The 16,756-nt window shown below is 42.1% G+C and overlaps 1 protein-coding gene across 1 annotated transcript; it reads right to left on the reverse strand.

The window, feature by feature from the left end:
• Positions 1-3,435: 3,435 nt before the first annotated feature.
• Positions 3,436-5,613, reverse strand: msx1a (muscle segment homeobox 1a). The gene is made up of 2 exons (XM_085775998.1): positions 5,043-5,613; positions 3,436-4,759 (listed from the first exon to the last, which is right to left on the reverse strand). Exons 1-2 carry the CDS (start codon positions 5,479-5,481, stop codon positions 4,341-4,343), a joined length of 858 nt encoding a protein of 285 aa, XP_085632124.1. The 5' UTR covers positions 5,482-5,613; the 3' UTR covers positions 3,436-4,340.
• Between the last annotated feature and the right edge of the window lie 11,143 nt (positions 5,614-16,756).

The following is a 16,756-nucleotide window of genomic DNA, read 5'->3' on the forward strand; positions in this document are numbered from 1 at the left end:
TCTTTAATGTCCAACTCAATGATGTATTAAAATCCTTCCTTTAATAACGACTTTTACTGCATGATAGTCTCAAACTGACTTCATGCTGAGCTTATTGCTTTATACATTTTAACATATAGTTGTAACTTTTCTGTAAGTTCCCTATATGAGAACATCTGGTTTTCTGCAGGAGGCTGCTTTTATTAGGTCTTTTTCGGTAAAGGCAGCCGCAAGAAATTGGTGATGATGTTTATCTCTGCTTAGACTGAGCACTGATTTACAACATGCATGCTGCATTATTTATAATATCTATAGGCCTACTGCAGCATGCGGGCTCCGACTGGACTCCCACTGCACAGCTGAGCAGCAAGGACGTGGTGGTGCGTTCAGGTTTATAGTCTGCGATTGAGAAATGTGGGTATTATAGTACCTGCAACCCATGAATTTATTTTAGTGCAACTGTGGACTCGGAATTAACATGTTGTTAAGTTACTTTAAAAGAAAGAAAGAAAGAATAATCTAAAAAGAAATGTCTAGACACGTTCATCCTCAACAGGGAACATGACGTTTCTTTTTTATTATTATTATGTAGCCTATTCCTTAATTTCAAACATAAAAAATACTAGTCATTAAAAAATATTATCTTAGAATAATATTATTGTTATTATAAGTCAGTTATTATGCTTTAACCTGAAATCATATTGCCCTGAGAGCAACAACGACATGTGATGAACATTTAACTACCTGTTAGTTGAGTCAGATTTGATCACTTTTTATTTATTTTAAGTTATGTTATGTTACTCCGACTCTGAACAGAAGGTGGTGGTGTGGCATTTTATAGAAACTGTGCAGGTAACTTGGTCTTTTACAGATTTTATGGAATTTGCTTAGTTTTCACAACATTTCAATATCAGGACGCATGTGGAGTTTTTCTATAGTAAATGGATTTTAACCTTTTTCGGAAAGGTTCAAATATGATTGGGCCTGCATTTAACCCTGGCAACACTTTATTTTGTATTTAAAATAAAATGACATCACCTGATTTGCGACTTGCAACAACCCAGTATATTACTATATATTATATAGGCTATAATGTTTTAATGAAACGTTTACAGCCTATAAGTCCAGGTGCTTATTCACCAGAGGCGTCAGAGCTTTTTTTTCTTCTTCTTCTTCTAAAGGCCATGACACTGTGAAGTCGTGTGTCTAGTTGTATTTACGGCAAAATCACGTCCAACTGGTTTTAGAGGGAAGCGTCGTTAATGATCAGGTATCGTAAAGGTTGTTTCACAATGCATAGTGCGTGTGGCCAAATAATTTGTAGGACTATATACTGTAGGTATGCATAACGACATATAGCCCTGTAGGCGCCTTTAGAACTATTAAGAGTAGATCGCATTTAAGATAATTAAAGAATTAAGATGCGAGGACTCTTTGTCATTCATGTCTGATCAACTTTGCGTTAAAGCGTTTTTAATTTCTGCTGTGTCCCCAATCATCAGTATTGGTCTCGTGCGGGCCTGTGATAAAGGAGCGGATATATTTTGTTTTCTAACACCATAACACTATTTATTAAGGAAAGATAAAACGACCAGATGAAGCTCTGGTTCCTGGCGAACTTGTAAAACTCCTAAACGCCCAGTACCAGCTCCTCTACCCCGGCCTGACGAGAGGTTAAAGGTCCGTTAAACATCCAGTGAGCCTCTTCTCCTTCTTCTTCCAATAGTCATTTATCTGAGGCCGCTTCTTATAAAACCATTCCTCTTTTTTTCTAGAGGATCAAGGGGGTTGAGTGCGGAGTCAAACAGCCTCCTGTGATCTTTTGGATGATAGAAACAAGTGAGTTTTGTTTTCTGTGCATGGCTCCTGGCAAGATGGAGAGCGGAGGAGGAGAAGGAGGAGGAGGGGGGACAAAAGAATGAAAGAGTTTAGAAGAATAGACCGATCCTCTTTGGTCTTTTGTGTTAAAGTTTCTTTTTCCTTTCAGATGGAGCATCCATCCGTGTGATTTCCACTTATTGTCAGGGATTATGTATTAATTCATGCTTCATGGGTAAAGTGATGCGCGGAGGAATATTCACTAGATTAATGAAGAAAGACATAATACGACATTAAGAATTATGGCAGCACTCAGCAGGCTTTAAAGTAGGCACACAAAAAACACTCACGATTATAAATTAATCTCATATTGACGCAATAACAAAAACTTGTCAACTGATCATTGCAAAATCTCTCTGTGTTAATAATAAATCAGCACTTTGAGGCCCTGGCTGAGGACAGCAGGCTGTCGGCGCTGAGGAGGAAATCACAGCGAGCAGAGAAGTGTTGCCCGTCCCAGTCCCCCGTTGACATTTTAGGAATGATAAAAGTTCCGCCTTGCCTGGAGCTACAGCCTCACTGGAGCCGGGCCTCAGTCTGCGGCAGATTGCCTTTGCTCATTACAGCAATTATTTTACTCCAGTTTAACCCCTGCCTGAATAGCAGAGGAGTCAAGAGAAAGCCTTTAAAAAAAAAAAAAAGAACTGCTGCAGAGTGGCCTGTAATTTTCCTCCATATCACACAGGTGCTCATACACACACGCACACACACACCCACACATGTTTTCTTAATGTGCTGCATGCAGTCATGGAATATGCATGGATGTGGCACCCTGTCTTCTCCATAATGGGGGTGTCACCTGGCTCATTTTACACCCCCTGAACACCCCATAATGACACTCCAAAGTGGATTGTTTACAAGCGATTTAGCCCAGTGAAGCAATCTCTAATATTTATCGGTGTGTTTTGAAGTCAGCACAACTGGTTGTCAGCCCCACCACCACCACCCCACCCCATCTCCTCCTCCTCCTTTTCCCAGCCCCCCCACCCCACCCTTCCACCCCCCTAAACTCTTCTGGCGCCAACAAAATCTAGGTTAGTTGTTTCAAAGCAATAGGCAACAGCTGTAGAAATACATTCCACCAAAATAACATGTGACAAGTTTCAATTCACGCGAAGCACAACAGCAGCTCTGCAGCACGCGGCTCATCCTCTGCTGCGCGCGTGCACAGAAGTGTGAAGGCTGAAGGATGTAAATATGAACCTGAAGAAAATGTGGACAGTAGGGCTGCCTACACATGTGGGTCACGTACATCTACGAGATTCAAAATATATAATTTTAAAATCATGCTGTGCTGCAGCTGATCAATATCCCTATATTTATTTTCAAACCTTCTTTAATAGGCCTGATAATAATAATAATAATAATAATAATTCACTTCTGCTTGTTGACGCTTGTTCGCTCATACTCAGCTCACTCCCAGTGGCTCCAAACTTCACTATAATATAAGTGAGGAATTTTAGAATATCAAATATTTCTATATTTTCAATTTAACAGGAGGAAAATATATTTTTCAGAGCTGTTAAAGATTTTGGTGCAGCAGTGTCAGTCAAAATGAAAAATAAAACTTCTTAATGAAAAAAGAATAAACAATTTATTGTTAAGTTATGTCACAAATATATTCATAATATAAATGAGGATATTCTTCAAATATACATTATTTTACAGTACACATTATCCCTTCCGAAGGGAATCAATCCAACAACAGACAGTGCTGTTATAAAAAACAAAAAAACAAAAAACAAAACAAAACCAAAAAAACAAATGCTGTGGTTCTCCAAATTCACAAAGAGCATTCATGGACACTGGGTTCAGTAACCCACTGTATAGTTACGCATTGATATGAATGCAAAACAATAGGAAAGTATGGTTCTCGCAGTGTGACAGCAGCACGAATGCGACGATAAAAGCCCAACTTTAAGTTTGTTGGTGCAAATATTTCAAGCTGCAGCAAATAGTCTTGTTACTTTAATGATTGAGGCTCGTGGAGGAGACCTTTTCACCTGGCTGGAGGCAGAGTGGGCTCTCCGTGACACACAGCCTGCTGTCCATACTTGACTGTCCATATTGGCCTACAGGTACTAAGATGTTCTTCACCTCTGCACCGCAAAAATATCCATCTTAAAGTCATTTAGTCTCACACTCCATCTTACACCTAACGACCAATGCGCTCTTCATTATTGCTCTTATTATTATAATATATTTTTTTAAATTCCACTGACAAACAGATTTAACAGTCAGGATTAAATGACCAGTAAAGCTGGAGTATTTTTGCAGTGTGTGAACTTACTGGCGAGGTCAAGAGAAGTGGATAAACTTCAAGGTTCCTCAGAAGGGGCCATGACCAGATGTGACACCGACGTCAGGACGCCTCTGTATTTACTAGAGTGCCACCTCACCTGTCCATCTGACTTCCCCTATACCCACCCACCTCGCGCTCGCGGGGCTCACATGGAAAAGTAGTCTTTAACCCCTCGTCCCAGTCAAGCGAGGTGGTACATACTGTATCCGACGTGAGCGGCGTACAGTCCCACGGGGGAAACCGGCAGCGAGTGCCTCTGGAACGGGTGCGACCCTGCGTAGGACGCGGGGACGTGCGCACCGAGTGGAAAGGAAATCCCGAAAGCCGGAGGCAGCATAGGCTTAGCTGCCATTTTCAGTTTTTCAAGTTCTGCCTCCTGCAGCCTCTTGGCTTTGGCTCTCCTGTTCTGAAACCAGATTTTGACCTGGGTCTCCGTCAAGTTGAGGGAACTGGAGAACTCTGCGCGCTCGGCGATGGAAAGGTACTGCTTCTGGCGGAACTTCCTCTCCAGGGCCAGCAGCTGGGACGTGGTGAACGGGGTCCGGGGCTTTCTGTTCGTCTTGTGTTTTCGCAGAGGGCAGGCAGGAGGACTCAACCTTCCTGTGAGGAGGGGAGGGAGGGAGGGGGGGAGACAAAACGCTTCCATTTAAAACCCTGGATTACAACGCGTAATGCCAAACCCACCCGGGATAAAACTGACAAAGACCAACTGGGTACAAAGTTCTCATGTTTAAAGCACACTGACTATGAAAGAAATCAATCCCCACACCAGTCCACAATTGATATATTTAAGATTAAAAACAAAACAACAATATTACACACATGCATTATCCATTCCTCTAACCTATAGGATACACGTTATAACTCTGTAGCTTCAACTTACGTGGAGGTGTAGGAGAAAACCGAGGACTCTGTATCCATGAAGACCTCTCTTGACTGTCCGGGCTCTCGGGTTTAATCAGTACGTCTTCTGGCATGTTCATGATCTCGCCCACCGAAAACGAGGAGCTCATGGGTAAAGCAGGAAGTGAAGTATCCAGACTACCGAAAGAGCCCATCCGTGCGCCCTTTCCCAGCGCGTGGGACGTCCCGGCTACGGATGTGGCATGATCCGGGGATGGCAACTCCCTGCTGGGCTTCCTATCAGCCATCAGTGCCTCGACGCTGAAGGGCAGAATAGCGACTTTGGGCTTCCCAGTCTCCTCTGCGGGGCTCAGGCTGGTCTGCTGCATCTCGCCTCTGCCGACGAGAGCCGCGCGGGGAGGAAGGTCTTCAGTTTTCAAACCAGCGGTCAAAGCTGACATGACGATCGATGGGGCCATACAGGTCCGACTGGCACTGGTGGTGAAGCGACTGCTCGTGGGTGTCGTGTCGTCGTGCAAAGAAAAAGAGTTACAAAAAAAGTTGCAGCAGCAGCAGTGCGCCCTAAGGTGACGGTATCCTCATGTTTATGTGACCAAATTGGAGTGCAGGGCTATAATAAGGCAGGCGTGGAGAGAGAGGCAGCCAATCAGGGCTCAGATGGGCCGGCCCCTGAGAGAGTCCAAGAAAAAAAAAAAAAAAACAGAGTGGGAAAGTTAACAATAGTTACTTTTTTCTCTTTTTTTTAAAAAACCAACTTCAGATAAACATAAACACACACACACATAAAAAAAAAAAAAACCTCCAGGACTAAATCCCACAAATGATCTTTTGCCCGTAAGTGTACCCTGTAATTATCCTTCCATTAAGTTCCTGTCATTTTATAATGAGGACTAAAGGCGTGGGCATTATTTCTCATCATATTTACAACCATCTTTGATAACTTTTCTTGCCTTATGATGATTTTTGGAAAAACTTGATTCTGTTCGACCCACATATCGGGACTTGTGCCATGCATGTGCATTATACATCCCCCCGCTGCAGCAGCAGCAGCAGCAGCACCGAGCCTTGGATATTGCACAACAGTTTCCTGCAGCCTCGTTATGTGATGAACCTCTTGCAGCGCGCTGTTTATTGACAGCTGCGGGGCTCTAATCAGATTGAAACGCACAGGGCCTTCGCTGTCATTTAGGGGTAATTATTGGGCTTGGGGTGGGGTAGGGGTAGGGGGTGGGGGGGTCAGTGGGATTTTTTCCCCCCTTCTCCTTTGACTACATCCATTAAAGTCAAAAATTATGTGGAGTCCGGGGGGGTGGAGGCAGCGTGGAGCCAGGGAGGGATTTAACCCTCGACTGTCATTGATTTACCTGGCTGTACCTCCTGTAGCCTTCTACCTTACCTTATCATTATCTGCAGCCCTTTAAAAAGAGAGCATTAAATATATCACCAAATCTCTGTGGAAACTCGTCCTATCTCATTGGATGCAGGCGTAAAAGTATGATTTCATATCAAATAATGTCGGTGCAATAAATTATATATCCGAAATGGGCTTCAGGGGAGCTTAAAAACAGTTCACCTTATTACCACAGATTCGTCAGTTCTCAGGGAAGCGTCTGCGTCGCTAATTACCACGCATAAACAATCTGTCACGATTTGTCAGTCTTCCCTAATGCGCAGACAAGTTATGTTGTTTTTAGGCGCCAGCAGCGGCCGGATCAAAGCCTCCACTTCTAGCGAGACTATAGAAGAAGTTGAACCCGCGCACCGAGAGCTCAGCACCGCCTCCTCCTCCTCCTCCTCCTCCTCCTCCATACCCGCCCTAGCCCAGGGACACTGAGCCATTCAGCCTGAAAAATTAGCTTTTTCTCAGCCCGATCGCACGCCACTTCCATCTATTCAAATGAGCACCATGGTCGGTGTAATAGTAGGCTCCGCAGAAGAAAAGGTCAGCGCCCACTAGTTACTCTCAGAAAGCCCCCTTCTACTTAAAAGGATTCCTTGTTGCGTTTCCCAAGATACACATTAGAGCACATGATCTCAGTGCGCGGAGGTGTTTGTTGTTATGTCTGTGTGCGCAGGCAGATGATGGTGATCTGTGCTGCTGCTGCTGCTGCTGCTGGACACCTCAGCATCTGTATAACCACCTCTGGATCCAAGTTCCCTCATATGAAGCTGATAACCTCTCTATGGTGAAGTCATAATAGTTAGAAATATTAAATAGCTTCCTGCACTGGAACAATAATGTAATTAACATTCAAGGTGGTTTACCACTGACGCAGGTTCAGACTCCACTCCTTAGCATGTATGAGCAAATATAGATGACACGATAAGGTAAATCATTTGCTACTGGGGAACGTGCTCATTCATAATTTAAGAAATTGCTACTCCACGAGCCATAACATGAAGGAAAGTGTATAGCAATTAAAAAACAAAACAGAAAAGATGAAATCAAATAAAATCCCTATTGATAATAAAACAAGAATTGTGATTTATTATAAATTGCGTTTCAAATGAAAAGTTCATAATCATAATTCTATTAAAAATTAATAACAGTGTGACTTCCGGTTCACTTTAGAGTTTTTTTTTAAAATAGAGACCCCAGGTGATCTTTAATTGTCCTGTTACCTGGTCCCACAGAACTTAACACACAAGTCTTAATTTATCATTTCCTCTGCAGCACATCCGGGTTGTGTGATGTTTGTGTGTGTGTGGGTGTGTGTGTGGGTGTGTGTGAGTAGGTGTGTGTGTGCGCGCGCGTGCGTGCAGGTAGCAGGCTCCGCGTGCAGCTGCAGCGTGTTTGGAAACACTTAAAGCCTCTAACCTGGAACGAGTGGCCTTGCTCCGAGAAAGCTTTGAAGTCACCGAGAGTCTCCGGAGCTCCCACGTCCGTCTGAAGTCGCCCTCTGCCCGGGGTACACACACACACACACACACACACACACACACACACACACACACACACACACACAACTTCAGGCTCCCTCAAACATGCGACTCGTTAACCGAGGGTGCGTAAACACAAATAGGCAACAGAGGCTGTTTTGGCAACGACGCGTATAGCCTGCTAATTTTTGTGGGGATGTTCAGAAACTCATAAATCAGAGTCGTGTTTGACTCTGAAAACTCTGCACCTCTGTGGTTATTGTTAGGATTCCTTCTCCACACACACACACACGCGCGTGTTTAATGATCCAATCACTGATGTAATGATGTCTGCTACACTCTCCACCGTATCATCTAATAGCCTACTATCGGTATTAGATGATTTGATTATGATTTGATTGATTGATTTTGATCAACATCTGCTAAACTTGATTTGGGGCCTCGGTCGCTGCAGCCTCCAGTCGATCAGTCTGCGGATCATCACAGGGACAGCGGTCATGGAAAACAATGCTGGTTGTAATTAGCATCCCAAACACTGGCCCTTTTTAAGAAGGCTTGATATGCCATGGAGAAGACGATTACCATAGCGTTTTATTCAAATCCCGAGGCAACAAATGAGGGCCGAGCTGAGATACAAAACAACTGTAAGGCTCATCGGGCCTTTATTTCTCTTTATAAACTACCTTTGATTCCCAGTCAGGAGGCAGGGACTGCGCACAAAGGCCCATTGTTGACTCCTCTCAAAGTTGTCTTAACCCTTTTCATGCAACCCTGTCAATTTGGACTGTAAAGACATAAAAGGCAGCGTGGATGTCAAAAGGCATTTTCACAGGGAAAATATTTGCACTTGGTGCCAGTGAATGACTCTCGCCTGAGGACAGTGACACACACACCGACCGCATATGTGAGTAGTAACTTCTCCAGCTTGGTCACATTGTGAATTTGCGCCTGCACCGGAGAATTTAATAAATAAATAAACCAAACTGTCACTAATTATGGAGCTGCTCAAAGTTGTGAACACTTGATGATCTGAGTAATATATGCAGGTGATTTGAACTAAACTCAACAGCGACTTTTTGATGCAGGTCAGAGGGGATGAAAGAAACAAGTGCATGGGTGCACAGGCACAGTCCAGGCCCGAGCTCTGCACAATTATACATAATGTCTCCTATTTCAAAGTAATTAGCGCAATCAGGCGGACAGGGATCTCTCCGCCGCCAGTGAGCAACAATGCATCACGGTCATTTAAGCTTCAAGATGCCATTCACTCTCCCTGGCTCACAGGTTCGGCCCTGCGGACTGGAGCTCCAGTCGCTTTGGCAGGTGGATGCGTCCAAAAGTCCAAAAGTCAGCTAGCGCCTCGTTTACTGAAGCCAGTTCACGTCCTGGTAATCCCCACCACCCCCCGGAATAACAATGCATGTAATGTAGTAGCTGAATACCTAAACACTGCGCAGAAGAACATGGAGCTGTGCATATTTTATTTAACATTGCACTAACTGTAATATATCCAGCCATTATGGAATAAAGAAGGGAGAGTGCTATTAAAAAACTATTTAACAATATATTTCAGTTAATTTTGATACAGTCTAATTTAAAGAAGCAAAGCTTTTGAATGAGGCTGTTTATTCAAACTTTAAATACAATGAATCATCTATTTATTATAATTTAGCACTTAACATTGACTATAACTACTATACTATTGTATGTATTAACATAATGTAGTCATAGCGAAATAGCCATATTTTGCACATTGTGTAAATGAAAAAAAAGAAGAAGAAAAAGTGAGATAATTAAAGACAAATTTAGTATCAACCCGCAGTTGAGTTCTGGTGTTGGAGGGAGTGAGTGGTTCAGGCTGCAGCAGTCCACTAGAGCCACTGAGCCACTGAGCAGCAGGAAAAACTGCAGCTCGCAGAGAAACAGGCTCCAAACGTGCAGGAGCCTCGATGATAAATGCACGTGAAGCTTCGGGGATTAAACGACCTCGTGCGGCTCGAAGAAAAAGAAGACTAAGAAGAAGAAGAAATTGGGTGTTTTTTGGAATTATTAACTCTCTTAAGTCAATCAGACCCAGCGCTTAGTGAACTTTATTCCCCATTCATCTCCCTCACCTCTCCCTGGCTGACAGGCGGGATGAATGTGTCCCTCGGTGATGATAAAAACCCTCGTGCGGTTCAAGGGAAGAAAAAAAAAGAAAGAAAGAAAGAAAGAAAAGAAGCGGTTTTCAGCTCGGTTGTCGCCGGCGCGGCGGGGGGCCATGTCGGTGGAGGAGAGGCTCTGGAGAAGAAATATTTCCCTGGCACCGCCACAGTCACTCGGAAATGATGCATGAAGGTTTTTTTTTTTTTTTTTTTAGGGAACTATCGATACCCCACGGATGTAACAGCAGACCACTTTCCAAACTCGGAAATGATATTCAATAATAAAATAACGTTTCTATTTCCTTCCTTTTCTTTTTTAAGGCTTCATAACAAACACTTTGATTGGCCACTTTTTGTATCCTATCGATGTCAGTGAACTGTTCCTCTGCTCAGATCCGATTGGCTGCAGTCGCATTAAAACGCAGCAGCGTACAGCAGCCTCTACCTGACACACCTGTGACTGTGTGACCGCATCACTTGTTGTTTGTTTAAATATTAATGCGCCACTTCAGAACAACTCGGTCTCGCTGTCACCGGTGTTATTTAAGAGCTACATTCCCGACACTTGTCGCAATAGTAAATCAATTTGACAGTAGAAGTTGCTACTAATTGTACAATTTGTGGCGTCACTCATTTTCAGAATAATGATCGATTCGCGACAAATAACTCATAACGGTTCTGAGATCAGTGTCTAATTGTTTTTTTTTGTTTTTTGGGTTTTTTTTTTTGTTTTTTTAAACAGCATGGGGAAAAGCACTGCATAATGCAAAGTGCACCTGGGCTTCTTTCTTTCATGTCTCCTTACTTGCCAGACCACTTAGCCTAAATTTAATTTCAATTCAGTGTCTTGAAAATTTGTTGTCGCCAATTAAATTAGGATTTAATTTATGGTCATTTAATAAAAAGTATGTGAAAATAATATGATGTAATTTAAGAGGAGAGGATACTTAACCCATTAATTATTACATAATGTACAGATAATGATCATTTTAATTATCATTAGGCCTATAAATATTATTATTATTATTAGTCTGTTTTTGTTGTGACTTCATTCATAATTCAATCATAATTTATTCTTCTTTACATCTATTAAAAAAAACAACAATTTGTCACTCAGTAGGTGGGGGTGGCATAACAAAATAAAGACATAAGTCAACATCACATACATCTAAACTGTTTCTTCTGCTGAGGGTTTTGTGTTGCGTTTATATGAAAAGTCACTGATCATCCCCCTTTTTACCTCTGTGATGCAGCCACACACACACACACACACACACACACACACACACACACACTGGCAGCCAGATAGGATCACTACTACTCCCTCACACCCTGACCTCTGCATGACTTCAAAAATCAAAATAATAGGCTAATGTCATCACGTGTTCGGCGGTATCAGTGTCTCCTCTGGCTGCCGCTCACTCTCTGTAAAACTTAGATAAAACTGCGGCTTTTTGAATTTACAACATCCCGCCGTTCAATCACAGACATCTCAATTACCCGAGGTATTGGTGTGAAATTGAATTATCGCCCCTTTATTTCTTTCACGCCATTAAACAGGAAGCACACTAAAAAAATCATTTGCAAATCACTGAGCCTGAGTAATATGATATAGGCCCATCTAAATGGACTGATTAACTCGTGACAAATCAGGGGGATTTATTTTGATAAAGTCGATCATTTGGGCTTTTTATAAAGGCCGCGTGCGCCTGTTGATTAGAAACTAAATAGATTCTTAAATGAAATGCTTAATAAGCGCATAACAAGCAATATTTTTCAACAACAAATCATCTCTGTAATCGGATATATAGGGGTATTTAAAGGCCGCTTAATGATGACGTAAATGATGTAGAGCATCAAAACGCTGTCAGCCATATTTCCCCAGCGCTCAAAACAAATTGCAGGAATAATGAAAACATGTTCAGTCCCACAGACTCACTGCTGCAACCATCTCTTATTTACCAGTTATTTTTCCAACATTAGAATACAATGAGATGATTTTTTTTAAGTGCATTGAAATAATAATAATTTAATGATATGACAACTCATTAAATTGCAATTGCAAGTATAATTCATTTCAATTAATAGCAATTGTTTATTTTAAAAAATATAATGAAGTGCAAGTATCTATTTTATTTGACAGTACTCGGCATGTTATCACATAATACTGACCAAATATCCAATAATTACATTTTTTTTGTTGTTTTAAAACAGATATTATTTCCCCTGTAGATAACATCAGTAAATCTAATTTTCCTAAGGAACACACAAATCAAGATAAGCCAGAATAATAACTGTAGGTAATTGTGTTGGAAATTAATGCTGTGGGAACTGACATCAGATACAAATAGGTTTTGAAATGCAATCATGAGGATTTATACAGTAGTGTGTGGGTCAGCCATTTTTAAATTATCACTGCAAAAACATAAACCATCCTTCACAAAAAAAAAAAAAAAAAAATCTTAAACCAATCATTTCAGGCCGTTCCCTCCCACTTTAGACCAGGCCAAAGAAAAGCAAACCGAAAACAACAAAGCGGGGCAGAATCAGGGGGTTCGTCTGGGAAGTTGCACTGTGGACGGCGAGCGGCATGCGTTCCCTTGTCCTTCAGATCACACAGTGTAGCAGACTTGGCTCCATCCTAATCTCACAAGTCTCAACAGTCTGCAACTCAAGTTTATCCAGAGGGGGTTGAGCCTCTCGTAGCCCCCCCATTACCATCCCATCTAACCCGCCCCTGTCCTCCGCCTGCCTCCACCCAGAGGAACACTCTTGTCAGTGACCCTTTGCTGACTCTGGCTGCCTAATCCTTTAAATGTGGGCAAAGCCTGAAATGATGAGGAGTTGGGCCTTTTTTTTCTTTCTCTTTTTGTTTAAACATACAGGTGATGTCCTTTGCCTCTCCCTCGTTTCCTTGTGTCCAGCAGTATCAGCCCAGAGAGACACACAAGAGATCCTCTGGTTGTTCTGGGGCCGAGCAGCAAACCCCGCACCGGGCAGTCTGCAGCAGGAATGCAGGAGGATTTGTGTCAGATTCAGCCATGCAGGTCACTACTGTAGGTACAGTACATCCCCTCTGTTTGTTGTGAGAAAACCTGCAATCAAAGAGGCTAAAAGGTCTGACGAACCTGGAGGTAGACAGTGAATATTTCAGTGGGGGAAAAAAAATCTCCTTTGTCTGGTGGATTTTTTACAAATCTGGTCACATTAAGTGTGTGCTCGATTAATATTTGTGGAACATGGCGTGTTGTGGCGTGGCTGTATTCTCAGCCCTCCTTTAACTAGTGGCCGAATGCAGACAGATACTGTATCATGTGTAAGCAGTGAGTGCAACATCATGCAGCCTGGAGTTTGGCATTTCACCGCTGAAATCTGAAACTCTGGGTGTTGCAAGATTCTGTTAATTCAAGTTGTTTATATTCTGAGAAAAGTGACTTTTAAAAACAACATCTTCACTGGGATATTGCATTCGCCACTGCCTGTTTAATGTCATCACAACATGTCACTTTCTGGTAAAATCATTTAAGGGTGTTGTCAAATAAGATGCCCCTGCATGCAGCCACAGTCCCCTCACAGTGAGCTCACAGGGGAAGCAGCTCTGGTACCCACCTCCTTCCACAGCCCCACCCCTCTCCTGTGGGAGACATATTTAATTTAATTAAGGCCTGTCAACGCTATTGATTTTGGCACTTTCAATTATGGCTCAGCCCTTTATGGGCTCCATGGACTGTGGATCTACTGATCTGTGATGAGGGGGCCCTATCAGTGCGGGACCACATGGACGAGGAGCCTCTTTGTCTTCCTTATGGCCCTGTGCTGTCTGCAGGAGACACTGACGTATGGCCGTTGCCTCGGCCCCACTACCCTCCTGCTACCCATAATTAATCCCTCATTAGACAGGTCTTTATTGTTTAATTTGTGCCGTTCGTAATCAAATTGGGCAGATTAATTGCTACAGAATTTAGAAACGCGAGTGAAAAATAACCACTTTTAATTGCCTTCAGGTTTTTATGACGCCCTGGGCTCTTTACCGAGCCATCACTGGACACGGTGAATTATTTCACATCCTCAAGAATTTTCCCTACATCAGTTTTTGAGTGATGAACCATTATTGGGCTGCTCTTTTTTAGAAAGCAGTGCAGCTGAGCTGAAGCTCATTAAAATGTTTCTCAGAGATATATTTTCCCTTGCAGTCCTAATTGCAAAAGTCAACCTTACAAATTCTTGTGTTTATTTATGGTCATGGCCTTTTTGCTTGTGTTCTGTTTGACAGTGCTTCATGGTCAGTGTTGGGAGCGTGTGAGTGTGTTTGAGAAAGAGGTTAAGTAAAGTACTTCAAGGAGGGTTGTAAGTGTGCATGAAAGAGATAAAGTGTGTGTGTACATGAGAAAATATTTATTAATAGAATCACGTGTATGTAAGTAAGTAAGGAACTTTCTCTGTGTGTTTAGGAGGCAGTGCATGAAATTATTCTTCCTGCCTCTCATATCGCAGTTTCTAATGTTTCTACTGGAGAAAAGTGATTTGAATGAATAGTGTTAGGTGTGACAATAAAACTGTAACAAGCTATTTGCTTGACACCTTTTTACAGCATATATTTAAGTGGTGGCTAAAACACCAGTAGCTTCTAACACTTAATAAAGAAATACTTCTGTACGCTTTGCACAGGCACCTTGTAAATGAAGTTCTAAGCCATATTTAAGTGAAAACAGGGATGAATATTGGAGTCACTTAGTATGGGGTTACGGTTCACAGAGTTGAATCGAGGAGTAAAGGTAAACCTTTGTTCCAGTTGGTGCCGAATCCATTACCTGCTTGGATGTAACAAACTGTGTCACAAAACATACAATGTGCAGACACACAAACCCTTTAAAGGTAATTCTGACAAATCATTTCTGGCATGAAAATAAAAACCTTAGACTTTCTTTTATTACAAAACAGTGAACTTTTGGAGGAAATATTCATAATTCATGTCCAAAAAGGAGCAAGAAATAGCCAACAAGTGTTTATAATCCAAATGTTGTCCAACTTGATAAGTTATTGGTTTTCCAGATGTTCTGCAACATTAATCATCTGATTAAATATGAAAAAAAATCTAAGTATAATACTGATTGTGCCTTTATTATAAAGCAGACACCGGTCATTAATACACTTTTTAACTATTTACCTTTTTTGTATTTCTATGTAAGTGATGTGGTGCAACATGTACGACATACCTGCAAATCCTCTGTGACTGTATGATCCCCATGTGTGCACACACATGTGCAAATGCAAGAGTGAGTGTGTGTATGTGTATGCAGAGCGTCACGTTTCAATGACATCATTTAATGAGAGCATTGATGTCAAAAGTAGGGTAATTGCATCGGCTGTCGTGTCACCATACACCTTGGCAATTATGGCGTCACTCAGCGATTATGGTTCATTATCTCTCTGAGAGGTCGGCAGTGCAAACAATGGAGTCGCACAAACCTATATACTAATTGCTAGCAGACACAAACTGGACGTGTGGAGCCAGCTGAAGTGGTGTATATATTTAGCTTCTGTTGAGTGTGTGGGAATTATGAGGGTGAGTTACACAAATATGATTATTAAATTTCACTTGATGGACAGATGAGCATAGTGAGAAGTACAAGTGTGCTATTTAGTAATGGATCTAGCTGTTAACTACAGTGTAGGAGGACAGGATTGGATGGCTTAGTGGAAAATACTAAGAAGCACTTGAATGGTGGAATTAAGGGTAATTCAGGAAAGGATATCGACCCCTTTTTTTTAAAAGAAACGCTGGAAAAGTTGGAAGAAAAGTTGGAAGAAAAGTTGGCTCTACCTGGAATCATTAAATGCAGACAACAGGACACAAGTGATGTAGTCGCACTGGAATCTGTTTTGGATGTGGTAAATATCTATTAAACTTTTGTTGGTTCCACATCCGTAGATGAAAGTTCCCCCCGTGGATGAACTGGTACTGTCCACCATTTTGTGCCCTCGCTCCTCAGACTCCGTTGCCCCTCTCTGCACCAGTCGAGCCCCTTATAAGGCAGCGTGGATTCCTCTGGCTTGCATGCTTCGTATTATCTTCACATCCCCCTTATTCAATATCTCCGATGATTATCTTTGCTGAAGTTGAGGGCCATGACCAGGAGCCTCGGTCCTTTTATGCACAACTGGATCTCGGTTTATGTTTTCTGTGTCATAGTGTAGCAGTTGTGTAATTGGTTCTGTTTCCAGCAGATGGTTGCCCACTGTTACTGTGAACTATTGCAAACTCTGGGGTGATTGTTTGGAGACATGCAGATTTAGTTACAATTTATTTACTTCAACAGGTTTAGATGGTTTACAGGAAAGCATGCTTTCAGAGTTATGATTCCTCCGCGAGCAGGTGATGACAATCAAAGTCAGACGGCATCACTGAATCAATTTTATATAACCACACTTCACCGAGCCTCACATAATGACGTTCAGTTCACTTGGCCTGAAATTCCTAGTAGAAATTGGAAGCAGTTAAGCGAGTACTCAGTGTCCCACATAATTTCAGGGATGTTTTAATTCTCGCTCGAGTTGCTAATCACATCACATGTCAGCACCATTTTCCCTCAGTGAGTCACAGTGAACGTTGGGCATTGGGAACTTAGGATTGTAATGCTCGGCTTTACTTAGTCGTGACATCCATGGTTTTACTGTTGATGATGGTTTTAATACTACATGTCCCAGA

This window comes from Trachurus japonicus, chromosome 5, assembly GCF_045865225.1.
Source record: "Trachurus japonicus isolate A0001 chromosome 5, Traja_1.0".
In the NCBI taxonomy this organism is placed as follows: domain Eukaryota; kingdom Metazoa; phylum Chordata; class Actinopteri; order Carangiformes; family Carangidae; genus Trachurus; species Trachurus japonicus.